Raw genomic sequence first — 27,989 nt, 5'->3', positions numbered from 1 at the left:
TTATTATGTCATATATGGTTATTGTCTGATTATAATGTCATTCAACAAGCTTGTACGCAAAATGCAGTTTTTTTTTGTCAAAATTGATTTTATTTTAAAAACTATTTTATTTTTAGTTACAAATGGCACTAGTGTTAGCAATTTCCTTTAAAATGAGCCATTATACAGCTCTCTATGATTTTCCAGAGCCCAGCTAGCGGAGGAGAAGAAAAACCGGAAAGAGAAAAACATACCTTATATGGAGAATATCATAGTTTCAGCCACTTTTCTTGATTTTCAAGTCAATGTATTTTTCCTGTTGTTCAAGCCAAGTGATGGTAAGTTTTCTATATAGAGGCTTGGACAAAGTGGTTTTAATAGTGTATTTCTTGTTTTGATCTGACTCTTTTTGTGAGAGTTATGGGTTACTTTAGTTTTTACTATGGTTACTATGGTAGATTTACTATGGTCCTAAAAATATCGTCTCTTACTAGGTTGCTAGCTACCGCTGCAACCAGGATAATCAGATAAAAAGAAGAAGTACACTATTAGAACCGCCTTGTCCAATATTTATATATAGCAAGCTTACTGTCACTTGTCCAATACTTCCCATTGAAAATCCACAGCCACCATTTGGAATACCACGCCTCGCACGCCATAATCCTCGTCATATTTGTATGATAAAAACCCATACACGTCCGATATATGTCAGCGAGGTTTTAGGTATCCGACTGACGTCACAATTAATATAATAGTCCTTGCAACACATGGGATTGAACCTGCCAACCTTCGATCTGGATTTAGAGCAGCTTTATCCATTACGTCATTACAAGGTACTAGAGACAATAGTTCTTCTATAACTTTATTAGTTTACTTTAATAAGTATCAAACAGTTCGTGGTAACAAACTCTATAGTAAGCGCGACTCGTCTCAATAGTAATCAAAACTCTAAAAAACGGAATTTTTATGCTAATAAATACATCAAAAGAATTGAATTTTTATGATGATTTTATATATAAGGACCGAAATTGTATTTAGTTAAAATTTCCAACGGTAATCACATGTTGAATAACATGTATTAAGATGTCCCTTTCAAAATACTTTCTCTTAGAACTAATTCTGTATTTATCTGAATCCTCAATGAGAGTTAGGATATTTTGGTATTAAAAGACACCCTTTGAGGTATCTCCCTCCCTTCCTTATTAGAAAACAATAATAGGTCCCCCTGTAGATGTTTGAAGCCCTTATAATATGCAAATGTTTGGAATTGCAAAACAACAGAGAATTCACCTAAGACAGTGAAATTTGTTTAGACCTGAAAAATATTTTGGTTAGTTAGGAAGGGAAGGAGATGCCTCAAAGGGTGCATTTTAAATGCCGAAATATCCCGATTCTCATTGAGCTTTAAGATAAAAAAAAACGCATCCGTGATCTTTCTTCTGGCAAAAAATACAAAATTCCACATTTTTGCAGATATGAGCTTGAAACCTCTACAGTAAGGTTCTCTGATACGCTGAATCTGCTGGTGTGATTTTCTTTAAGATTTTATTACTTTAGGGGGCGTTTCTCCCTTTTTTTGAAAATAGGGTAAATTTTCTGAGGCTCATAACTTTTGAGCGGCAAAATTAAACTTGATGAAACTTATATATTTGAAATCAATATAGACTACAAATTCTTTTGATGTATATATATATTGGTTCTCTGAATCTATTTAAGGATTTATCTTTTGATGTATCAAAATTCTGTTTTTAGAGTTTCAGTTACTACTGAGACGAGTTGCCCTTTGGGCTTGAGTTCGTTCTTTATTTAAAAAATAAAGAAAACTATAATAAAGGACGAACCACAACCCTTAGTAAAGTTTCTAGTTACTATGCCATGGTTTGTTCTTTACTTCTTTCAGCTATCTCTACAATCATGATACCGACGAAACTAATATAATCCCCAGTTTTAATGAACTAAATTAAGCTTTTATGTAATTATTTATTTTAATATTTTAGTTACTATATACTACTGTAGGCTAGATAAGGTTGGATAAGGATAAGGTTGGTGAGGCCGTAATACTTTTCTGTGTGGCGGATGGTTTTTAATTGCCAATCCTAGACCATTTGATTTAAGAGAAGATGAATCCATCACTATGGAACAAAAACATAGAAAAAACCAGGGGTTAGGAGTATGAGTGATACACGGACTGGGAAACACGACAAGTTTGGTTTGGAAGGTAGTGTTTTTTTCAGACGTTTTTTTTTTATCAGCAACAGGCTGCTATTCATTGGCAATATATATAGCAAATTATTTGAAATTTATACATGTTTTTCCTTGGTTAACAGGAAGTTTGTTTCTTTACAATCATTAATCGTAATAGGCATGTTTGCTTTGTTTGAAAAAATAATTCTTTGATTTTAAAAGGATGATAAACTTCTATTAATGGACTGTTAGGCATTTTGACAATTGTTGAGCCAGGTTAATAAAATTCCAAAATGGATAGCCTATAGGCCTAGCCTTAAGCCAACATTGGGGCCAGAAAAGTGTTTCCAAAGGTCTTTTCTGGCAAACAAATTGTTGATGTACAATTTTTATCATCAATCCATAGAACAGATTGGCTTATCAACTAGGCTATAGACCTAATTCTTATGAGAAAACAAATTATTATTAGCCTAACCTATTATTGGAAATGAATTAGGCCTGTGGTAGGCTAAATATAGGTAAACTTTTGCAGATCATATTATTGACTTACAAATAAAGTGAACATACCATGCAATGTCTTTTTTATGCTCTTTTCAAATATAATAATAATTTTTGTTGGAAATGAATTTTAGCTCCCACCCCTATATATACCAATTCAGGGTAGGTGATTATGGGCATGAGGAGAAAGTTTAAACTTACCTCTCATTTATATATATTGGAAAAAAATTACCCCACCCCCCTAATGTGCAAATATATGGGTAAGACACCCAGTAGTTGGCCACTTTAATCACTTTGAAAACTATCACTTTTGACATTTAAACTACTCTAAATACTGTATTATACCACCTAGAAACTTAATTTTTTTTTACCCTTATATCCTTATTGTCTTGTGAACAAGTAGGTCATTAATTCAAATAGTTTTGCTTGTACAGCACTTCCTATTTTTAAATTTACTAAGAGGTGACAAATCTACTAATAGCCAGACATAGGGATTGCTCATTGTGCATAGTTATTATGCAATATTGCCTATTCCCATCTGCTGATTGCCTTATTCTCAGCCATATTTCATGGTACTCTGAATTGGTATAAATAGGGGTGGGGGCTAAAATTCATTTCCAACAAAAATGATTATTATATTTGGAAAGAGCATAAAAAAAGGCATCAAGTAGTATGTTTACTTTATTTGTAAGTCAATAATATGATCTGCAAAAAATTTACCTAAATATCTAGGTAGTGCAATAATTTAGCTAGGATGAAAGTAAAAACATCATTTGATGCCTTATTTTATACTTTTTGTAATTCAAGAATCATGTCTTGGCTAGTGGTAAATTTTTTTCAAATCATATTATTGATTTATGAATAAAGTGAATATATCACTTAATGCCTTTTTTATGCTCTTTACAAATATAATAATCACATCAATCAGAAATTCAAATTTAAACCCTTTTTGAGCTCTTGAAAATGACAACAATATAAAAATATATAGAGTGTAAAAAGGCTTAAGACATCTGTTTTAAACTTACTATTTCATAATAAATCCTTTTTTAATCCACAAGCACTGACTTTCCATGATTAAGTTAGCTAATTGAAAATTGTAACAATAAATTTTGCAATATTATGCTGTTTTCTTCTTCCTTAATACTGAATGTTCAAGAATGCAACAAAACATCAAAAATAATAAATCTGATGGAAGAAGGTATAGCAAAATATCCCACAAGCTGCATTACCAAAATTCAATTTTAAATTTAAATGGAATTGAAATTATCAGGTTGGTTAGGTTTTATATTTTTGTCATTTTCAAGAGCTCAAAAAGGACTTAAATTTGAATTTCCAATAGAAGTGATTATTATATTTGTAAAGAGGATAAAAAAAGGCATCAAGTGGTATGTTTCTAAGTCACTTTATTCATAAGTCAATAATATGAATTGCAAAAAATTTACTGGGCTAGTTGCATCTTGAGCTCTTAAGGGGGCCCCATAGGTATTTCATTTTTGTAACCACACACAGAAGTTATCAACACTAGTTTAGTTATTGAAAAGTAGTCACAAACATTACACTAGTTTATAAATAAGTTGTTCAAGAGTAATATATTCCAAAAATGCTTATTTATAATTATTCAAACCTTTATTAGGCAACTCAAATTTAAACTGTTTTTCTTACTGTTTCAAGTTTTTTTTAATGCTGTCAACAAAAAGCAGCACTATATTTTGCAATTAAAAACTTTGCCATTGACAATTCAGGGTATATATTTGCACATTAGAGGGATGTAGGTGGGGAAATTTCATGGTTAATATGCAGCAGGCCATATAATTTAGCTAGGATGAAAGTGAAAACATCATTTGATGCTTTTTTTATGCTCTTATTATTCATATAAAATACCTTCAGGGCCCCTTCAAGGGCTCAAGATGCAATTAGCCCCAGAAGCAATTATTGGATTATGGAAGAGGATAAAAAAAGGCATCAAATTATGTTTTTACTTTCACCCTAGCTAAATTATTGTGCCACCCAGGGATTCACTTAAAGGGTAAAATTTTTAAAATCAGTTGAGCTATTTTCAGTACTGGTGCATTATTCAGGCATTGCTATATACTGTATCAAAGAAACTGGTCATGAAACCTGTCAAACTGCTATTTCATTAGCAGACAATGGGTGATTTGCTAGATAAATTAATGGCAAAGCATGGTTTCTCAATATTTAAACAGTTGTTTTTTTGGGGGGTTTAGGAGGGAGAAAGGTACCTAGGTTAGGTTACATGTGTAATACATGCTATGTTCCCCCCCCCCCTAATTTGCAAATATATAGCCCAAATTTGTGTCTAAACTATTATATATTCATCCTATTTTATTTCATTTCATTAGCCTTGACCAAACTTGACTTCTTTGTGGTGCCCACATAATGCACCAGTGCCTTATTTTCATTTAAAGTCCTGTTTCCTACTGCAATCTTCACTGGGTAAAATTCTACTTTAGCTACTTTTGGCTATCTTGGAAAGGGGTTAGGTTAGGACAAATTAAACTTTCAGCTATGGTTCTACAGGCTAAAGTATGTCCCGGGAAGGTATTTTGGCAAAATTCTACTTTAGCTATCTTGGAAAGGGGTCAGTTTAGGAAAATGAAACTTTCAGGGATAGGTCTACAGGCTAAAATATGTCATGGGAAGGTATTTTGAAGTACTTACCTCCACTTCTTCTCCCTCTAGAGTGTCCTTACCATTGATGACCTTTAAAAATCTGTGTGTTATAAAAGTGAAACCTTGCAAAATAGATCTTCTGCTTAAATGAAGTATCCTACAACAAAGCTATTTCAGCTTTCCAATCCCAATTTATAAAAACAACTTTGCTCAATCCCAATTTATAAGGTTTTAAAGATATGCAAATGCATTTCCTAAATTTTGAAAAAAAACATTGGTAGGTAAATTTCTTGGTGGCACTATAATTTAGCTATGATGAAAGTGAAAACATCATTTGATGCCCTTGCTTATTCTCTTTCATAATACAATAATTGCTTCTGTTGCATCTTGAGCCCCTTTAAGGTCTCAATTTGCAACAGAATTATTGCATTATGAAAGAGCATAAAAAAAGCATCAAATGATGTTTTCACTTTCATCCTAGCTAAATTATAGTACCACCCAGAAATTTACCCATTGGTATGGCTTAAAATTCTACTCTATTAACAGAAATTGCATTTTGAGAACTAAAGCCAGAGAAAAAGAAACTGTTAGGCTAATTGAAAATTAAGGTAAAATATTGTTTTGTCAAAATTTCAGTAGGTAGGCCTATAGACCTGTCATGTAGGTAAATTTCAGAACCCTTTACAGTGAGAAGGAGTAGAGGTAGGTACTTCAAAATACCTTCCTGGGACATACCTTTGCCTGTAGACCAATTCCTGGAAGTTTCATTTTCCTAACCTAACCCCTTTCCATGACCCCTAATCCCTAACCTAACCCCATTCCCTAACCCCTAATCCCAATTTATAAGGTATTAAAGATATGCAAATGCATTTCCTGAATTTTGGAAAAAAAAACATTGTCATGGCTAAAATTCTACTGAAACAAAAGGATATACATTTTCAGAACTAAAACCAGAGAGAAAGAAACTGATAACTGAAAATTAAGGTAAAATGTTGTTTTGTCAAAATTTCAATAGGTAGGCTAATAGACCTGTCATGTAGGCAAATTTTGGGATCCTCTAGAGGAAGAAGGAGTGGATATAGGTACTTCAAAATACCTTCCCAGGACATATTTTAGCATGTAGACTCATCCCTAAAAGTTTCATTTTCCTAACCTAACCCCTTTCCAAGATAGCTAAAAGTAGTTGAAATAGAAGTTTACCCTTCACTATTTAAAAACATTTTCTATGTCTGATGAAATTCTAAATTTTTTCTTAAAACACAGCAAGATTTCCTCACTGCCCTTTGGAGGGATAATGGATAGGTAATTCAGAAGAAAGTACCTTATAATGTCTCATCTTAGGCAAGAGATCAGGTTAACAATATATACAACACCTTTATGACTAATTAATTGTTTTTTTTTGTCTTCTGAATTATAAAAACAAAACAAGAGGCCCTCATAATATCCATTGTTGAAGGTTCCTGCTTAGATTTGACCAACAAAATTGACAAATATTGATTTCAATTGTTTTCATTTGAATCGTTGATAAATAATATCTTTGTTGGTTGCTAGAATATGATTTTTGATCAACAATGTCAACAGAAAAGGCCTCAAGCATGTACCTCAAGTTTATTCCTCCATCTATTAATCAAATCTTATATGCTTTAGAAAATCAATGATAGTAAGGGGGGGGGGGTAAAGTAAAGTGGAGCACTGTTAGAACTAATTAACTAATATTTTGCTTTTATATTATAGGCCTGAAGTAAGTACTGTTTTCTTCACGTATTTCCTTCTCAACATGCCCAAATAAGCAATGATAGGCTACTGAAAATTCTAATGTTTACATTAAAAGGTTCTTCAGCATCAAATCTTGGTACAATAGTACAATGTTTCAAAAAATAGACTTAAGTAGTAATCTAGTAAATGTTTAGTGGCCCTTCCAAAGGAAACATGCTAACAAAATAAATAGGCTAGGCTCCTATTAGATTCCTCATTTTATGTTCTTTCCAAATATCATGGCTGCTATATGGCATTATCAGGTAGCACCAGAGAGTCCTGTAATAGGAAGAAAAGGATTCTGATTTTATGTAGAATTGAGTCAAACACCAATTGAAAAAGGTATATGTCATTTTTTTCCAGTTGCACTTCATGTTTCACCACTAAAAAATATATATGTAATTGTTTTCCAGTTGCACTTCATGTGTCACTTTTGACTGGCTTAATGTTTAGGGGAGTTTGGTCATCAATAACAAAACATTTTGCAATGCAAAATGACCATGACAATGACCAATGAGTTCACAATACTGAGTTCAACATGGCTTGAATTAATGGCAGTAGAACTTTTTGAGTGTAGCAGAAAGTCAAGTGGACTATAGCATCTGAATTGTGAATATGTGTGTCAGTAAAGTCATTTCCAATGACTCAAAATCTGGCAGAGTAGACAAAAGGGTTCGAGATTGCAGATGGCCTTGCCAAGTAAGGTCACAATTAATGTCTACTCACTCTCAAAGGAACCTACTCAAGTGAACATTGCTGCAAGAACCTACTTAAATCTACAGTAGCTTAACTTAAACTTTCTTCAGTTTCAAAGCTCTGGTGGTTAGTTTGTAAGTAGCACAAGATTTTCAATGTGTAAGGATGCCAGGAGATGATCACCAAGAAGAATTGTAACTCCCCCTGAGGGCCTTCCTCTACTCAAATGCTTCACAGAAGCCACTAACACATGGATGCTCTCATTAATTTTCAGAAGAGACAGGGCAGTGGCTGACAAGAATGTTCCTGAATCCACAAGCTGTCATTACAAAAGTATAAACTACTTTCAATGAACAGGAGCTTATTTAGAATACCACTTTTAACATTCCAAGAAGTCACCATTAGTTCAAAACAGCTCATGGACTTTTCATTAGCTTTCTACCTTCAACATATTTTACACTGTAACAAGGTAGTCAATTACATTCAATATAAAATAAAATTAAAATATAGAAACCCAGAATAGTGACAGGCTAATTGATCTATTTCTAGAGAAATATTTTAAACAATATTTGTTGTAGCAGTAGCTGTAACCTAGTACAAGGTGAATATGGCCCATAGTAACCAAAAATATAGTCTGAAACGCTATAAAAATGGGGTTGATGGAAACAAAAAAGTGTACCATTAGAATATCCTTGACTAAAAACCATAGACAGGAAACTTACAATCCCTTGGCTTGAACAACAAAAAATCACTTGGCCTAGGAAGGATATTTTTTTCTTCTCTGCAGTTAACAGGGCACTAGAGCATCATAGAGAGCTGTTTAAGAGGAATCTCCTTTATTATGATCTAATGCTATTTCCTATCTTAAACAATGCTCAATATCTTTCTCAAGAATTTTTTTTTTAGCAAGAAATTCATTGTATATACTCCTAAACATGGCCAAAAACATGTGTGAAACACTTTGTCCAAAAATATCATTGGTAATTAAATAAAAATAAACTGTCACACACACTCTAATTTCTAAAAAGCCCTATTTCAACATGATAGAAATAATTGAAATAATGATTGGCATATAGTTTGAAACAGCATAGTTATCTAAATTAAACATACAAACCAGATTTTATTTATGTCATCTGGATTCTTCAGAAACTTAGATTTTAGTTTTTTTCAAAAACAGCCTCAGTTGACACAAAAAACTTTAATTTTGTCAGATTACAGCTTTTAAAAGCCAGTAATGCTCGGGGGAGTTTAATAGTTTTGATATGCATTTTTAAACAAGATATTGACTTTTATTACATTAATTAAAAAACTTTTTCCACAAAATAAGTTTTTCAAAGAAAAGTAAAGAACTCCATTAAACAAAAAATGAGCAAAAATAAAATCAAATAATCTACCAAGCATGAAACTACCACAAATCAGCATTGATAAATAAATGAAACTCAAAACAAACAGAAATTACAATAAATAACCAAGTCAAACTCAAAACGAGCAGAAATTAACATAAGTTGGGCTCAAAATCCCTATGCCTTCCCAATGCCAGAACATAATTTGCACTTTACTGAAAAAAATATAAATGTTTTTACTTTTAAATAAATCAAATAATATTAAGATTTTGATTACTAAATATCAGTATATGTATATTAAACTGACAATGCACATTCATTTGTATGCCCTGGGGGAAGTTATGTTATGCTCAAATCACTTTCGACTATTAAAAAGTGCACTAGCCCTTTGAATTTCCAATCGAATGAGCCCTTTTTCAAGTTTATAGAACAAACATTTCAATAAAAACCTTATATTCCCCAGGGCATAACTTATAACCCTTGCCCTGAAGACTGTGGGGGGAGTGTCCTGCTCAAAGGTATAATTTCCTGAACTTTAAACTGTGTGGAACAAAATGACTATCTAAAAATTTTGATTGGATATGTTTGGGGAAATGGTGGGCGTGGAAGGGGTGTTAGTTGCCTTCCTATCACTTTCGACTGTTAAAAAGGGCACTAGCCATTTCAATTTCCAATCGAATGAGCCCTTTTTGAAGTTTCTACGACAACGTGTTCAGTAAAAACCTTATACGCCCCAAGGGCATAACTTACAACCCTTGCCCTGAGGGCTCTGGGGGAGTGTCTTCCTCAAAAAGATCATTTCTATTTGGAAATCAACAATACTGAAAAAAATAGCTATCTAAGACTTTTGATTGGATGTGTTTGAGGCAAGGATGGGCAAGAGAGGGGGGCTAGTTGCCCTCAAATCACTTTTGACTATTAAAAAGGGCACTAGACCTTTGAATTTTCAATCGAATGAGTCATTTTTTAGTCATTTTGATTGGATGTGTTTGGGGAAATGGTGGGCGTGGAAGGGGTGTTAGTTACCTTCCAATTACTTTTGACTATTAAAAAGGGCACAAGCCATTTCAATTTCTAATTGAATGAGCCCTTTTTGAAGTTTATGCAACAACACTTTCTATAAAAAACTTTATATGCTTCCAGGGCATAACTTACAATCCTTATCCTTAGGGTTGTGAGGGGGTTGTCATCCTCAAAAACCAAATTTCCTGAACTTTAAACTACGTTGAACAAAATGGCTATCTCAAAATTTTGATTGGATGTGTTTGGGGAAAAGGTGGGCGTGAGAGGGGGGGTTAACTACCATTTAATCACTTTCAACTATTATAAAGGGCACTAGCCCTTTGAATTTCCAATCAAATGAGCCTTTTTTGAAGTTTCTATGACAACGCCTTCTATAAAAACCTTATATGCCCCCTGGGCATAGCTTACAACCCTTGCCCTGAGGGTTGTGTGGGAGTGTCCTCCTCAAAAACATCTTCTATCTGGAAATCAACTATGCTGAACAAAATGGCTATCTCAAAATTTTAATTGGATGTGTTTAGGGGAATGATGGGCGGGGGGGGGGGGGGCTAGTTAAAAGGCTACTAGCCCTTTTAACTAGCTACAAAAGGCTACTAGCCCTTTGAATTTCCAATTGAATGAGCCTTTCTTGAAGTTTCTACAACAACGCCTTCTATATAAACCTTATTTGCCCCCAGGGCATAACTCAAAACCCTTGCCCCCTGGGTTGTAGGAGAGTGTCCTCCTCAAAAATATATTTTCTATCCGGAAATCAACTACGCTGAACAAAATGGCTCTCTCAAAATTTTGATTGGATGTGTTTGGGGGAATGATGGGCACGGAGAGGGGAGGGCTAGTTGCCCTCCAATCTCTTTCGACTATTAAAACGGGCACTAGCCCTTTGAATTTCCAATCGAATGAACCTTTTTGAAGTTTCTACGACAATGCCTTCTATAAAAAACCTTATATGCCCCCAGGGCATAACTTCCAACCCCTGCCCCATGGGTTGTGGGGGAGTCTCCTCCTCAAAAATATATTTTCTTTCAATACACCAATAATGATGTACAAATTGTCGATATCAAACTATTGATTGGATGTTTGTTGAGGATTGATGGGCGTGGAGGGGGGCTAGTTGCCCTCCAATCACTTTCGACTGTGAAAAACGGCACTAACCTTTTGAATTTCCAATCGAATGAGCCTGTCTTGAAGTTTTTACGACAACGCCTTCTATAAAAAACCTTATATGCCCCCAGGGCATAACTTAAAACCCTTGCCCTGAGGGTTGTAGGGGAGTGTCCTCCTCAAAGAGATATCTTGTATCTGGAAATCAACTACGCTGAACAAAATGGCTATCTCAAAATTTTGATTGGATGTGTTGGGGGGAATGCTGGGCGGGCGGGGGGGGGGCTAGTTGCCCTCCAATCACTTTCGACTATTATAAAGGGCACTATCCACTTCAATTTGCAATCAAATGAGCCCTTTTCGAACTTTCTACAACATCTCCTTTGATATGAAGTGCCCGGGTATGGAGAACCAAAAAACAACACATTGTGCCCACATCATTCTTTACTTAGGCTGTGCTAGCGCGCTGCCTATGATAAGAAAGTGTTCTGTGTCTCCTTTGCTTTTTCAATGGCTACATCCAATTTTGTCAAAACTCCTATCTATTGCAACTTTGACAAACAGTTTAGTCCAATTTGACATATTGAAGTCTATTCCTAATGGGTTAGTTTTACTATGGCTTGACTTGACTGCTTTGTTGACAGCTATAGAGAATTATAAAGATGCATCTAATGGAAGAGAGCTGACGTTTACCCTCCTCCCCTATGTCTGGTTGGTCTCCCATTACTTTCAACTTATAAAAAAGGACTAGAACTCTCAATTTCTGATGTAAAAAGCACCCATGCTTTCTCAACCATGAGGTTGAGAAAGAGGCAGTCCTCCTCCTATTTGGAATGCTCATTTTGGTGTTAAATGTTACTCTTTACTTCCATAATAACAGCGTAGACTAGAAATATTCCCAGAAATCTAGAGGGATTAAATATCAATTTCACATTTTTGATGTATTTTTTAGTTTTTTTTTGTACCCCCTCCATGGGAAAACAACCCACCCAAATAGAATTCCTGGCTATGGCCCTGGGGATTATACGTCAATTTCTACCTCCACCCTCCCCTTGTCTTTCCCTTAGGACTAATTCTGTATCAAACAGTTGGTGCTGTCAGTAAGGAGCAACTAAGCTCAATAGTTACCAAAACTCTAAAAAACGGAATTTTGATATCAATAGACACTTCAAACGAATTATCTTATCATGCTAATTCCAAATATATCAAATTTATCAAGATATTGTTATTAATCATAAATAATAAAATTTATTTTTACTCTTACCCATCAAAAGTTAAGAGCCTGAGAAAATTTGCATTATCTTCAAAAAAGGGGAAACATCCTCTAAAAGTCAAGGAATCTAAATGAAAATCACACCATCAGATTCAGCATATCATAGAATCATACTTTAGAAGTTTCAAGCTCCTATATAGCAAAATGTAGAATTTGTATTTTTTTGCCAGAAGAAAGAATGCATGTTTGTTTAGTTTTTTTTTTTTCCCCAGAGTTGATTGTATCGAAACATTGGTCTTAGAAGATCGATAGAGAGTGCATTCAAACGGAAATTAAAACTTCTAGTGCCCTTTTTAAGTGACCTAAAAGATTGGAGGGCAACTAGCCCCCTGGGGGGGGGGGCTAGTTGCTATAAAAAATGGCCATAGGAGGGGGCCTCTTCCACACCCATTTTTTCCACAATGTTGTCCAATCAAAATTTTGAGATAGTCGTTTTGTTCAGAATAGTTGAACTATGCCTTTAGAGGTAACCCGACCCCCCCCCCCCCATAACCCATGGGGAGAAGCCTGTAAGTTATGAAATTTGCTCATTGTTTACATATAGTATTTGTTATAGGGAAGTATAAAGACTTTTTTGGGAGGGAGTGTTTTGTGCTTAGGATGGGTTTCTATAGAGTGTTTCTCTGGGGAGGTGAATTACTAGGGTGAGCTTTCAAGAGTATATTTTACAGTGGAGAGATTTGACAGAATTTCTATACAAAATTCTTTTTATTTGTCTTGCTTTCTCTTTGCTAACTCAATTTTGCATGTGGAGATTTTTCCAGGGGATTTGTCTAGGGGATGTTTTCAGTGTGTTTGGATTTCCAGGAAAAAAAAATTCCACAAAAGGGGATTCCTGGAGTGATAGAAAAAACAATTAGAAATTAAAGTCTCTTTCAAATGAAAGTATGCTAAGGAGAATTTTTATGCTGAATCATCCACAAGAAATTTCAAGAGGGGTTGGGGGGTGTATTTTATATGATAGTGAATTTTCATTCAGGAGTTTCTGGTGAAGGGAGGGAATTTTTCATGGAGGGTTAGCCAGAATTACTAGCATTATTTGAAAAATCATCAGGAATTAAATTAAAAAAAAAAGTTTTTTCAACTGAAAGTAAGGAGCAACATTAAAACTCTAAGCAAACAAATATTATTCCATATATAAAGGAGCTGTCCCTCTTCTCAATACCTTTCTCTTTACCCTAAAGTTTAATTGTTTGTTCTAATTTCTTAAGAACCAAGGGCCTTCCCATTAGAATAGGAAGCCCTTTTAAAATGCTAAGAACTTTCCAGGTTGCAGCAGTAGCTAGCAACCTAGTAAGAGATGGTCACATCCCATAGTAAAAAACAAAATAGCCCGGAACTCCTAAAACTAGAGTCAGATAAAAAAAACAAGTACACTATTAGAACCGCCTTGTCCAATACCCTTATATAGGAAACTAACTGACCCTTGGCTTGAATAACAAAGATAATTCATATGCTTGAAAAACAAGAAAAGTTGCTGCAAGCACAATATTCTGCATTAACGTCTTCATTTTCTTTTTTACCCTTCAGCTAGCGGGGCATTGGAAAATCACAGAGAGCTGTTTAATGGCTCATTTTAGAGAAAATTGCTACATCTAGTGACTTTTGTAATTAAAAACAAAATAGTTTTTGAAATGGAATCAATTTTTTCCAAAAAACTGCATTTTTCTAAAGTGCTGTAGTAGCAAATGTTATTAACATCATATTGCATAGGAAGATCAAAATAGTGTTTTTGACATTATAAAAAACATGTAGATATAGTTACGTAAAATTCGGTAATTCTTTTAGGATCTTAACGAAAAATTGATTTGTGAATTGAAATAATAGCAATTCCGGAAAAATTTAAATAATCTCTCAGTTCAAAGTTATAATTGTCTCCTGGAACCAAACTTTTTTAGTTTAACTCCTTAAGTGTGTATCTCTATAACCGCTGTCTTATATTTCCATTGAAGACAAATTCAATTTTTTTATTTTCGTTTTCAGTTGAGAATTGCTTAAGTTATTATATAAAGTGCAAAAATGTTTATGATGTCTGATCAATAATATTAATTTTTTAATTCAAACCAGAAAAAAATACCAGAAAATTTTAAATTAGTTTTGATTTTTGTTCAATTTAATTGACTTAGCACGTGATTTTATGGTTAGAACTTCAAACATTGAAACAATATGGTCTCAAGTGAAAGAAAGAAAAGAAAGAAAGATTGAGAAAAGTATCAGAGTCAAGCAATCCAAATTTCTGCTTTAAAACAACATTACTACATAAAAAATAGAGGTAAAATCCTGAAAATGTAGAACAAATATATTTAACAGACCAGGAGTATTGAGAAGCAAAAATTGAGAGAGCCAACCAAATTATTGAGGAGCGTTATCATAATGATGACAACTACCAAAACAAATATTAAAAAAAAAAACAGTTGCTACCAAAATAATGGGTGGATAATGGGGTGGTAAAAGCTGTAGTAAAAAATAAAAAAATTAAAACCTCTGCGAGGCTGTATCAAAGAACACATAAGGACAAAGTTAAAAATTACATTCAGAAGTTTAAGAAGATGGCAAAAATGCAGACTGATCTTTGTAAATTGAGAAACATTTTACAAATGTTTTACCAGGATTTCGAAAAATATTCAAAATTAAAGATTAGAATTCTCTTTGAAAGAGCGGATGTTGTTGGAAGGTTGGCTTGAAATGCTCTGGCAAAACTTCATACTGAATATTCATACTTCATACTAAAATGATGTATGTTTAATGAAAAGCTTCCAAGCTATGGACTGGCTGCTGTGGAACAGTTTACAGATGCAATGAAAAATATTAGACAACCCTGTGAATATATGGAGGTATACTTCTTAGAAAATGTGTATATTAATTTTGGAAGCAGCAATTGTAGTTTATGTAGCAGTAATACAAATATATATACAAGCATACCTATGAACAGCAAAGGGAAAACAATGTTTTTTAATTATGGTGACAACGAACCTGTTAGGGTTGTTAGCATATATCTTTGTAAGACTGATGATTTAAAACAAATTCCTGGAATTTCTCCTCACGAAAAAAATATTTCTGACTGTGGTTTTCAACAATAGTGTAAAGAGCAAGGTATTGAGGAGAAGGACAATCCCTTCAGAAATAGAATAATTTCTGGTCATTTTGAGTTTTAATGTTGCTCCTTACTTTCAGTTGAAAAAACTTGTTTTTTAAATTTAATTTATCAGAAGGCTCAATGAGAGCTGGGCTGTTTCGGCATTAAGATGTACCTTTTGAGGCATCTCCCTCCCTTCTTAACTATAAAACAATCAGAGAGCTTCATTGTAGAAGTTTAAATACCTTTTAAAGTTTTGTAATCTGCTTACAGATAGTATTTGTTACTGAGAAACCTACAGACATTTTTTGCGAAGGAGTTTTCTGCAGGGGTAAGGGAGAGATTATCCAGGCGAATTTTCTCTGACAAGAAATTTTTTAGGAAGAATTTCCTGTCAGTGGGGAAAATTGTCCAGCAGGATTTTTACATGGAAAAATAGGGGTAATGTCCACAAGGGCGTTGCAAGGTGACACCTCCGTTCTTATTGAATGTTTTTTAGCATTTATTTTAATCCTTTATTGACGTGAAGTGATTTACTTAACAATGCAGTGGTATATTATTAATAAGGGCTGGTAGATTGTTGTGTAGGGAGGGGATTAAAATACCAAAAGGATTATGTTTCAGTGGCCTAATTTTCTAAGCCTCAGATGAAAGCTAAACGAGTTTTGGGACTTCTTGTCTAATTGTTCTTAGTTCCCACGTATATTTTCAGTTTACACCTTTATTATAGGTCCTGGGGCGAAGGGGGATTGTAGTGTCCAAGTAAAGGTTGCTTAAACTTAAAATTTTGTTCAAATGAGCCCTCTCCCTATCTTCCAGGACCCTTGATTCGCTATAACTACCCCTGAGAAATACTTAGGCGATTGAAACTTACTCATTTTGTTATCCTACCATCCCCTACCCAAAGATTGACCTCCTCTCCTTAATAATAGATCACTATTGTGAAGAAAATTTCTTCGGTTAAATAAAGCATTAACATAAACGGCAGAAATATTTCTGTGCAATAAGAAGGGAGGTCACCTTACATTAATCACATTTTTTGACAGTAAAACATTAATCACATTTTTTCACAGTAAAATCTTGCTAGACAATTTGATCCCTGCTGAAAATTTCCCCAGGATCATTCTCAGGTAACGTTCTCTCCATACTTAAAATTGTGAATCTAAAGAGAAAGAAAGACAAATAAAAAGAATTATACAAATGAATTAAGGGTTAAATCTTCCCAAAAAATTTCTCCCCGCTGAAAATTCCCCAGCAAAAATATCCAAATAATTTCCAATAACAAATACCATCTGCAAGCAATTGACAAATCATAAAGCTTAAAAAGGCACTTAAACTATTGCAATGGGGATCTCTGATTGTTTTGTACTTAGGGAGGGAGGGGGATACAACAAAGGGTGAATTTTAATGCCAAAGTATCCCAGCTCTCATTGAGCATTCATATAAACACTTCATTAGTTCTAAGGGAGAGACGAGGGGAGGTTGTACAGTGAAGAATCGGGAGCAGCCTTATAAAACAAAATTGCAAATAATTGTAAATAAGTTGTTACTTTTCTAATATGCATTTTCTGGTTGCAAATAATTATAAATCTTATTTACGAAGCGTGCCAACATTTATATTTTGCCAACATTTATACCAATTACGAATAGACATAATCTTTTTTATTAGAATATAAGCAAATCGATTCATTTTAGTTTTACTGAAAGAATTTTTTTTTCTGTTCAGAGTTTCCCTTGTTTTACCAGTGGTTGCCATTGTTGAAGTTGAATTAAAAACAAGAACAGTCTGCTTGACTCTGCGACTCAAGGATACATGTTTCAAACTGATCAGGCACAAAAAACTCACCCTTCCTTTGAGCACCCATGAAAATCCCCCTTCTAATAAAATTGTGATCATCCGTTGGCTCAAGAAATGATCCATGAAAGTTTCAAACCAAGTAAAAAAGCTAAGATCAAACCTGTTTGTCATTTTTACTATGTAGCCAGTTTGTGGATAATGACCGTATGTCCTAATTTAGGGTCCAGGGCTTTATGGGTCATGTCATATTTGGGGGGCATATTTCTTGGTAGACAGGTGACACAGGTAGGAAATAAGGTGTAGAATGTTCAACAGTATCTATTTTTTCAATTCTGTTTCCTAATTCTGTATTTGATTTTATATCTTTTTATTTTTTTGATTCTTTTTTTTCTGTTCTTGGGGGCTGGAGTGAAGTTGTCACACCAGCTGAAAATAAATGCTAAAGAAAATGATATACTTATTTGAAATAAAGAGTTCTATGCATATTAAAGTTTCTTGATAATGACTAGGGCCCAACCGATATATCGGCCAGCCAATATCATTGGGCCAATATGGGAGTCAGTGTCAGTATCGGCTATTGGAAAAACATATCGGATATCGGTCGATTTTTTTCCTTTTCTACGCACAACTCATTTAAAAAGATGGCGCAAGATTTCCTTAGGTGATTTTTGGTTGTCCAGTCCTTGGAAGTGGAGCCAACATCTAAGTCTGACCATGGTGAACAGAAAAGCAGATCTGAGTCAAATCAAGTCAAAGTATATTTGTTGTCAATAATTGTCAATACACACCTGATGCACCACTGTTCAATATATATGGTGAGTTCAAGAACATACAAATTTCCCCTAATAAAAAAAAAAAAAATACAATAGACCATACATTTCAATATAATGAATGTTCACTTGCGTGGGTGAAAGATCCAATAGTCAATATATTAAAACCATTACATCCAGTCAGGGGTGCAGTTAGGGGGGGGATACTGTAAGATGGAGAGGGGCGAAGGTCCAAGATGTCAGCGCCGTGTGCTGACCTTTGAAAATTCACCTAATTTCCTTGGAAATTTAGCTTATATGTGTCCGTATTTGCCGGCATACTGGATGATTTGGTGACACATTCTTTAAATCCCTCCTCCAAATTTAAAATCCAAGCTGCAGTCCTGTATCCAGTGTGCCTAGCATGGATTTGTTAGTTAGAAACCGTATCATATGAGTATTCTGGGATTCTGAATCAGAAGACTTGGAATTGGAGCAGTGGAGGTTTGGATTTTAGACAGTTTATTTATGAAGGATAATGTTCTTTAGTTTTAAAAGGTACAAGGCGTTAGCAAGGACAAAGGGATGCCTAGAATAGCTAGAATTTTCTTCCCAAATGCCGAGAGAGCACTTTGGATTTTTTTTTTCTTTTTTATATTAATAAAAACGGATTGAAAAAGTAGAGACTTATGAGAATTTAATATAGCTATACGTGTTGCCAATCGAAGAGTAAACCCAGCTCTAGGTCAAAATGAAGATCCGAGTTACCCCTTTTGGATCTTCTTGTTGGATATATATAATCTGTTGCATTATATCAATAGATACAGAGCTATTCCCAGGGTTGATGATGCCTACAGAATTAAAACGCCCCCCTCCATACTCAAATATAAGCAAAAAAGATGAATCAAATTTAAAATTTTGATCGAAGTGGGCAGTCATTCCCACCCCAGCTGCGGTGCCTGTGGCAGTTGCTCTGGTTGTACCCATCCTCTTTGAATGGCTTTGAATAGATACAATAGGAACCCATAAACCTTTGGGAGCTGGCGTTTCCCTCTCCCCGGAATATACCCTCACAGATAATTCCCCCCCCCCCCCACCGCTGATGGTTGATTTCCAATCACTTCCAACTTATAAAAAAGGACTAGAATTCTCAATTTCTGGTCTAATGTGCACCCTCCGAAGTTTCTGCGTCAATGAAGGGGAGATGTGGATAAGGAAGGGGGAATCTCCCCCCAATACAGAATAAATTATGCACATTTTGGGGTTTAATGTTACTCTTTACTTCCATAATAGCAGCGTAGACCAGAAATATTCCCAGAAATCGTAAGGGAGTAAATATCAATTTTAATTTTTTTATGCGTTTTAGGGGTCTTTTTTACCCCCCCCCTGAAAATAACCCCCCTCAAACGAAAGTCTTGGTTACGGCCCTTGGGGGCTATATATCAATTTTTAGGTCCACCCTCCCCTCGTCTCTCCCTTAGAACTAATTATGTATTTATTTGAAGCCTTAATGAGAGCTGGGTTGTTTTGGCATTAAAATGCACACTTTGAGGTATTTCCCTCCCTCCCTACCTACAAAACGATCAGAGTACCCCATTATAGAAATTTTAAGATACCAAAAAGAGGACATTTAAGTGACCTAATTCTCTAAGCCTCACTGAGCCTTCAGATGAAAACTAAATGAGTTTTTGGGACTTGTTGTCTAATCCTATTTAGTTCCCACATATACATTCAGTCTACGCCTTTATTATTGGTGCTGAGGTGGGGGGGGGGAGTAGCAGTGATGAATTAAAATAAACGCCAGAAACATTTTTTGCAATAAGAAGGGAGTTGTCACCTTGCAGCATCTTTGTGGACACGAACCACATTTTTCCAAGGAAAAATCTTGCCAGAAAATTTAATCCCGCTGAAAATATCCCCTATACAATTCCGCCGTAGCATTCTCTCCTTATGTAAAATTGTGCATGCAAAGAGGGAAAAGGACAAATAAATAGAATTTTGTAGAAGAATTCACGGTAATTTCTCCGAAAAGGTTTCTCCTCTTGGAAAATTCCCCAGATAATATCCCCCCCCCCGCAGAAAAATTTCCCGTGAAAAATGTCCGTATGTTTCCCAATAACAATTACTTATCTGTAAATAATGGAAAAATTACAAATATTAGAAAGGCACTTAAATATCTACAATGGGGTTCCCTGATAATTTTGTAGTTATGGAGGGAAGGAGATACCTCAAAGTTTGCATTTTAATATCAAAACGTCCCTGCTTTCATTGAGCCTTCAGATAAATTAGATTAAAAATAAAACAAGTTTTTTCAACTGAAAGTAAGGAGCAAGCTCACATTGAGCCTTCAGATAAATACATTATGAGTTCTAAGGGAGAGACGGGGGAGGGTGGAGGCAAAAAATGACGTATAATCTCCGGGTCCGTAAACGGATTTTGTTTTTTGGTGGAGGGTAAAAAAAGATTTTAAAACACGTATAAAAAAATTAAATTTGATCTTTAATCCCTCTTGATTTATGGGAATATTTCTGCTCTAGGCTGTTATTACGAAAGTAAAGAATAATAACATTAAACTTCAAAATTAGCAGAACTTATTCCGTATAGGAGGGGGACTGTCCCCGCCTCCAAATGATGGTCGTAGAAACTTCAGAGGGTGCTCATTACATCAGAAATTGAGAGCTCTAGTCTTTTTTTGTAAGTCGAAAGTGATTGGAGACTAGTCAACCAGGAGGAGTATTTCCTGGGGAAGGGGAGGGGGGTTGTAAACGCCTAGACCTAAACCTTTGTATATGCAAGCACTGTGAAAAAATGATAATTTAATTTTGTTTACTTGATAAATTTATCATTAATATTCAATTATTAACTAATCAAAGTTTGCATTGCAAAAATGAAGTTTTTGTATATGTATATATATATTTGACCATGGTAGAGACAGCAGCTGAGGTGAGTCAAATGAAGTCAAAGGATATTATTATTATTATTCATTTATTGCCCGTCAAAAAAAGGTACAAAAGGTACAGTAGACGGAGTAATCACTAAAGAAAACAAAAAGAAAAAAAAAAGAAGAAAAAGAAGGACACAAACACACATTGAAAATTCAGATACGTGACCAAAAAAAACTCTTCATTACATTAATATGAACAATGATGCTAACGAAAGGATGATAAAAGTTTTTTTCAAAGGTACAATATATGTTATAAATACTTGTCAATACACACCTGGTGCAGTAACGTTTGAAATGTATGGTGAATTCAAGAACGAACAACTTCCAACAACGAAAAAGAATGCAATAAACTATACATTTCTGTTTAATGATTGTTCACTTGCGTGGGTGAAAGATCCGAGATTCAATCGATTAAAATCATGATATCTAGTCATGGACGTAGCTTGGAAATTTAGCTTGTGTTTCCGCAGTTATTGGCAATCTGGATAATTTTGTCGACACCTCCTTTAAATCCCTCCTTTAAACTTAAAACCCTGGATGCACACCTGTATCCGGTGTGCCTAGCAAGTAAAGTATATATATATATATATATATATATATATATATATATATATATATATATATATATATATATATATATATATATATATATATATATATATATATATATATATATATATATATATATATATATATATATATATATGTGTATAAACTCTGTTTTAGCTGATAATGCTGCTTTTTCTCTGGGTTGTTCCCATCCGCTAATCTGATTGCTATTTGGAACCCTATGAACTTAAAAGGTCTCTGAGTCCCTTTGGCTTAAACTGGAACGTAACACCCACGTGGTTGCAAGCATTGGCAATAAAAGAATTTTTCAGATGACTTTTAGAATCTGCGCGGAAAAAAGTTAAGAGATTCCTCTTAAGGGCTCATTTTAAAGGAAATTGCCACATCTAGTGTCTTTTTTAACTAACAAAACGCACGATTTAAAATAAAATTGTTTCTAAAATCCCATATAAATGTTTTTCTTCTGGTGAAGAAACACTACTTCCAATTTTAAATGTTAAACTAGACTGCTTTGAACCAGAGACAAAGAACCTCAAAACTGTAAACCCTTAAGCTGAAACATGGGTATGCTGCTCTTATGTGTATAAAAAACAAGAAAGCAAGAATAGAAACGGAGACATCACTGCTTCCCATTTAAAAAAGTGATTTTCTATGCTGGTCAAGATGGGGGACTGTAATTATTCTGAATGGGGTTTTTGGTTATGGTGATTTGCATGGTGCAGTTTTCATTTGATTCTACACCATTTTTGTGGGGTTTCAGGCTATATTTTGTAAATTCTCTTACATTTGTTTGGAAATGGGTACAACCTTTGGAGGTTGTAGAGAGGGCGGCTTTGAAAAGATTGGGAGTGAAAATTCACTCCCAATCACCCTCAATATATGAATAAACTTGAAGTCTTATAAGGGCTTATAGTGTACACACTTTTGGGCAGATCAGGGACTACCAATTTTTAAACCTCTGTCAACTCAGGATTTGAAGTGTTATTTCTCTCACCCCCAAACACTCATTGAAACTTCGAGTCAATCGCTAAAACTATCTCCAATATATTTTAGATACGTTACTTCACCATGGATATACTCTTTAAGTTCCATAAGGGCTCAAGAGTGCAGATAATTTGGATGGATTGGAGACAAACAATCCCTCTAGAATCTCCTCCTTCCAAGTCAAAGTTTAAGGTTCACTTGACCTCTCCAATGTTCCTTGAAAATTTGAACTTATCCCCCAATCCATTCTCAAAACATTGCAGATACACTGTTTTGATAATCTAGGTGTAGCTTGACTTGTCTTAAGTCCTGTCCATCTTTGATGGTCGTCTTGGGGTCTCTTTCTTTATTATGGTATTAATGTACCTTCTTGCCTCATGGCCTTCTACTAGATGAAGAAGGTTGGAAAGGGGATGAGACGCAAAGTTTTCTTTTAACCTCTTTGGGGGACAACCACAAGGGCAAGAACCATTAATTTGGATTTCGAAGGTGATTTTCAGGAGACAGAAAAGACTCATCCATTTAACCAGACCAAGCCACCAAAGTTCCTGGAGTTGGATCTTGGTGAGGATTGTTGATTGAACTTTAAGGCACTTATGGAATTTGACGTTTGAGATTCAATCAAGGCATAATTAATGTCTGCTGCTTACTTATGAACCCTTCCTATGGGTTATAGGGGCTTATAAACCAAAAACTTTTGGCAGATCAGAGACAACAGATTTGTAAGCACCACACTCTGATTCCTCCTACAGGTTAAAATTCAAGGTATGTTTAGCTTGCCTGAAACACTCATTGAAATTTTCAACTTGACTCCATTGGCTGTTCTGGAGAAATTGCAGATGTTTCCCCTGTGAGAAACAGTGACATATTTGAAATTGTTTAAACATAAAGGGAATTAGAAATATTTCACTTTAAATCTTCATAAAGCAAGGCCCCAGGCAGCACTTTCCCCCTGAAAAATTTCCTGATGGTGCTTATGCCCCAAGCCATTCTCAAGATGATAACCTGAATCTAGCTGTACATAGTGTTTTGATCAATTTACATGCCCCCTTTCTCCAAGTTAAAATTCAAGATCCAGTTGACCCATCTACAGTCTCTGGAAGCCACAACTCAATTCCCCCAGCTATTACTGAGATACTGGAGATATGCCATTTGGATTACCAGGATATACATAATAATGTCTTTTGTTTGGAGTTACTACCTCGCCATGAATAGATCTAGTCACATGGGAGCTTATAAATAGTGCCCTGGTATCACATAGTGTCTGTTTATTTACTTGTTATTGAATCATAAAGAGATTACAAGTCCCATAGGGACTTAACCTATAGTACAAAAACTTTTAGGTGAATTTCCAGCATGATATTTTTAGCCCCCTCTACCCTTCTGTTTTTCTCATACCTTAAATTTAAAGACCCACCTGGCCCTCAACATTATCTGAAAGTTTAAGCATGACCTCACAAACTGTTACCATGGTACCGTATTGAAGAAATGTCATAATAATGACTTGGCGTATGGATGTATTGATTTACTTTGCTATTTGACTGAGGACTGATTTCAACATAAATATAATATAAAAGTCCCATAAGGCCTTAATGTGCAAAGAAATTTTGGTAAATTTCAGACAGAATATTTTTACACCCCCCTCGACCCCAAAAAAATTTGTGTCTCCAAAAATTTATGTATAATTTTAAGTCTGTTTATGTCACTTTTTATGGCTGAAGCAGTTTTGCACTAGGCTAGATAAAGATCTGGTTTGAAACTTGAAAAGGAAGATCTAGGTTTTTAAAGTTTCTTGTCGTAGTCATCTAAGGCTTTGACGACGTTATTCGAGTCAAAATTATTCGAGTACAAAGATTAAATGTTATTTCCCCAGTCTATTGACTGGGATAGGTTGCTGCTTTGAAATATTCCATCACTGATCTACTTTAATTTTAAAAGAATTCCTGATGTACTTAAAGTACATCACTGATGAACTTTAATTTCAAAAGAATTCCTGACAGAAAGATTTAACCATAGCCCCATGCTCCAGTTGATTCAGATTGAAATCTATTTGGCAGAGTTTCAAGCTTTTATGTGTCTGCTTTGTGTTCAATCAACCATTATAGTTCAAGTTAATCTGTAATTGAGGCCAGTGATGCTGGATACCATTACAAACTACAGCATGACAGATGAAGAAGATTAGAACCTGAACATGTGTTCAGGGGCGGGCCGAGCGGGGGGGGGGCGAAAGGGCGCCCCCCAGCATAGTCTAAAGTAGTGTAATTTACTTAATTAACGCAAGTTTGCGTTAATTCAAATTGCTCCTAACGTAAGTTTATGGGATCAACCTATTTTGTGCCCCCCCTCCCCTAAAAAAAATCCTGGATCCGCCACTGCATATATTTATTGATGTTTCTTTAATTTATTTTGCAGTTACCCTTATTTCATAGAACATTGAAGAGGCAATATTTATGAGCAGGTTTAGACTGTGCATGGTAAAAATTCCAGTTCCAGAAAGACAAAGCAAGCTCTCTAAGTCGAAATCTGTTTGTATATTAACTGAAAAGAGTCTTTTAGGGAATAGTGACAAATCTCGAGACTTTTATTGAGCTGGTACTCAGTATCCCTTCCATCAGCCTCAAAGATTGTTTCGCTTGTAATCAAATAAACCCCTTATGCACCTCTATCATCAAGGACAGGGATGCAAGAGCTACTACTAGAATCAAATAGAATTGTATTAGAATGGTATCCCAGGGAAGACTAGAGAGCTATTTCTCGGCTGTTGCAAAAGAAGGTGTGAGCAGCTTTGTGCTATGCTCAAAGAAAGACACAAAGCACAAATGAGGTGATCTCTAACATCTGCTCTAAAATGAAGAAATTAGTTTTGTTTATGGAACCTGAACATGAGAATTGATTCGCAATATCCAAATTTTGTTCAATTGAGGATCAAAACTAAGAAATGTCCATCAAAAGCTGGGGTATGTTTTCTTAGGGTACTCTGTATTGTAGGGGTGTTGATTATATGGGATACTCTCGACAAAAGAAAAGATGACAGACTGAGAACTGTAAAAGTCAGATTGCGGAATCCTTGGACAGGATTTCTTTCTATTAACTCTAGTTAACTGCACCAGCAATAGTTGTTGGCAAGATTATTCATCTGAAGACTTCCGTCAAATTATTAAGTAACACAAAAAACTAAATCACAGGTGAAGTGATTCCGAAAAGGCTTTCTTAAAATTCCTTTAAAATGGTTATCAACACTTATGGTAAAATTGTTTGTTGTAGAAAATAATACTATTTCATCATTAACTGTGGGACTTCGGATCTCACTATCACAAAAACAATCCAAGCATTGGGAGATACGAAATAATATCCAAGACCTGACTGGTTAGATGTGATAGTCAAATGAAAATGATGAAAATTTTCAATCAGTGAACAGATATATTAGCAAAGACTTGCTAATGCACCTTCAGTGCTACAATAAGTTTTCAGAAAAAAGGACGGCAAAAAACGAAATAAAGTAAACTTTGAAAAACAAAAAAAAAGCTGAGGAGAAAGGAGAATATAATAAAAATGAAAGAAATCAAAACAAGGATGAAAAAAAGAATTAAAATAAGTCGAAATTTGAAACACAAAAGTCGACATATAAAGAACTAAGGACACCTCACCCCTCAAGAAAAAATTAAAAAACTATTTTTTTTTCTTCTCAAGCTATAAATAATATGTTTAAACATTTCTTTGCAAAAGAGTTTTTTCCATGATGACTCACTTCAATTAGTTCTTGATGAATGCAGCTAAAACAATGTCATGCACATCTCTATTAAGATTGTGTTTTGATGACTTTATATATCTATTTCTACCTCCCTGGCACAGATTTGTTTGGCCCAGATGTAAGGTCAGGTCATTAATTAACTGAACTGGATTGTCAAGAGTTTGAAGGACTGATACATGATCTAAATTTTTTTGGTTATATTTTATTTTTTTTAGAGCTTTTCATGGATTATTTTGTTCATGTAGGCTTTATCTAAGCACTACCATGTATTATCTACATATAGTTTGTATAAAAGCTTTTTCTTGCTTTGGTGCTGCCGTGGGTTTGAATTTGGTTACTAATTTGAGACATAACTTGTCTTTTATGTTGTAAATTTAAAGACATACAGCTTGTTGGAACTAAAAAAAAACTTGTTAAAGCTTGGCAAAATATTAAATAAAAAATTTGATTCATAAAAGTTTATGAGGATACCATGTTTATGACATTATTGCTTTGACCTTTCTGCATAAAAATTTAAAAGCTTGGTAGGTGTTTGACTTACATATGTCAATTTCAGCTAATCAACTGTCAATTTCAGCTATTGAAGGTTCTCAACTGAAAAGTTACGATTCTAAACATGTCTGTGCATAAAGAAAAGATTGTTGCCAATTAAAAATACTCTGGGCTGAAATTTTTGTGTTTTAACGACCTCTTTTACCCCCTCCCGTCTGCACCATGGAAAAATCCTGTAATGCCCTCTCCCTCTGTAAGACTTGAACCTTTGATCAATTATGTTTATAAAGTTTGTCTATATTTGTCCTAGGAAGGTGTAAATTCAGTTTATCAAGGTTCTTTGTATAATATTCAAGACATAGCGGTGTTTTAAAACTTTACCACAGCTGATGCAAGAGCTTTTTAGATAACTCCTGTACTCAAGGATTTTGTCTTTAAGAGGTTCAACTGAATATAAAAATGATTAAATGCTTTTCACTTTTCTAGAAGCTTGGTATTATGATTCTAAAGTTGGTTCAAACTACAGTCAAAGTAACAAGAAACTATGCGAAACCTGGCGTTGCTGGAGCCTTAGGGTCAAAAAAGGGAAAAGCAGGAAAACTTGGTCAAACTAGTGAGAAAGTGAAACTCCCTGTTGAAACAGATCCAGTGAAACTAGTTACATATTGTTGTGGGAGCAATTTCATGAAAGAAGGAGAAGACATTAAGTTGAAAGATGACAGTGAATATCCTGAATGGCTGTGGAATCTGAGATTAAAAGATAAAAACTTGGAGGATATGGACCCTGAAACGTTAGAATATTGGGAATATGTTCGTGAGCTTAATGATATCAGATATAAGAGAATAGCTCAAATAAAAGACTTTTAATCATTTTTTATTTTTGAAAATAGGAATATATGTTTATTGTAACCTTCTGAAATGTTGATTATTGCTGAGGGGGCTACCATCTCTATTCTAACTTATTTTTCATATTGATGAGCAGTTGTGTAACTTTTAGTGTACCTATCAGCAAATCTGGTCAGTGTTTTAAATTAGTTTCCCATGCCACTGACTCCTAGTTAAAAAAAGCTCAGAAACCCTGATACTGCCAGACGTAATCCATGATTTCCTTTATCACAAATGCAAATTAGCTTGTATTTTAC

At 34.6% G+C, this 27,989-nt stretch overlaps 1 protein-coding gene across 4 annotated transcripts; it reads left to right on the top strand.

Annotated features, from left to right (window-relative positions):
* The first annotated feature begins 197 nt into the window (after positions 1-197).
* mRpL54 (mitochondrial ribosomal protein L54) lies at positions 198-27,757 on the top strand. Of its 4 annotated transcripts, none has more exons than XM_089090091.1 (2): positions 198-317; positions 27,334-27,757. In XM_089090091.1, the coding sequence occupies exons 1-2, from the start codon at positions 285-287 to the stop codon at positions 27,712-27,714; spliced, it is 414 nt and encodes a 137-aa protein (XP_088946217.1). In that variant the 5' UTR covers positions 198-284; the 3' UTR covers positions 27,715-27,757. The 4 variants fall into 4 exon arrangements, with proteins under 4 accessions (XP_088946217.1, XP_088946220.1, XP_088946218.1 ...); XM_089090094.1 differs by lacking the exon at positions 198-317 and adding an exon at positions 2,270-2,334; XM_089090092.1 differs by lacking the exon at positions 198-317 and adding an exon at positions 2,278-2,341.
* The last annotated feature ends 232 nt before the right edge of the window (positions 27,758-27,989 follow it).

The sequence above is a fragment of the Artemia sp. Qi Xiang Cuo genome, chromosome 6 (genome assembly GCF_049724085.1).
Source record: "Artemia sp. Qi Xiang Cuo chromosome 6, ASM4972408v1, whole genome shotgun sequence".
Classification (NCBI taxonomy): Eukaryota; Metazoa; Arthropoda; class Branchiopoda; order Anostraca; family Artemiidae; genus Artemia; species Artemia sp. Qi Xiang Cuo.
Note: the sequence above shows the minus strand (reverse complement) of the source record. Positions and strands in the feature narration are given on the sequence as shown.

Excerpts from the sequence above, each read along its gene's own strand:
- mRpL54 (XM_089090091.1), top strand. The coding sequence starts at position 285 with ATGTATTTTTCCTGTTGTTCAAGCCAAGTGATG. Across the intron at positions 318-27,333 it reads GTTGTTCAAGCCAAGTGATG|AAGCTTGGTATTATGATTCT; the intron begins GTAAGTTTTCTA and ends TCACTTTTCTAG.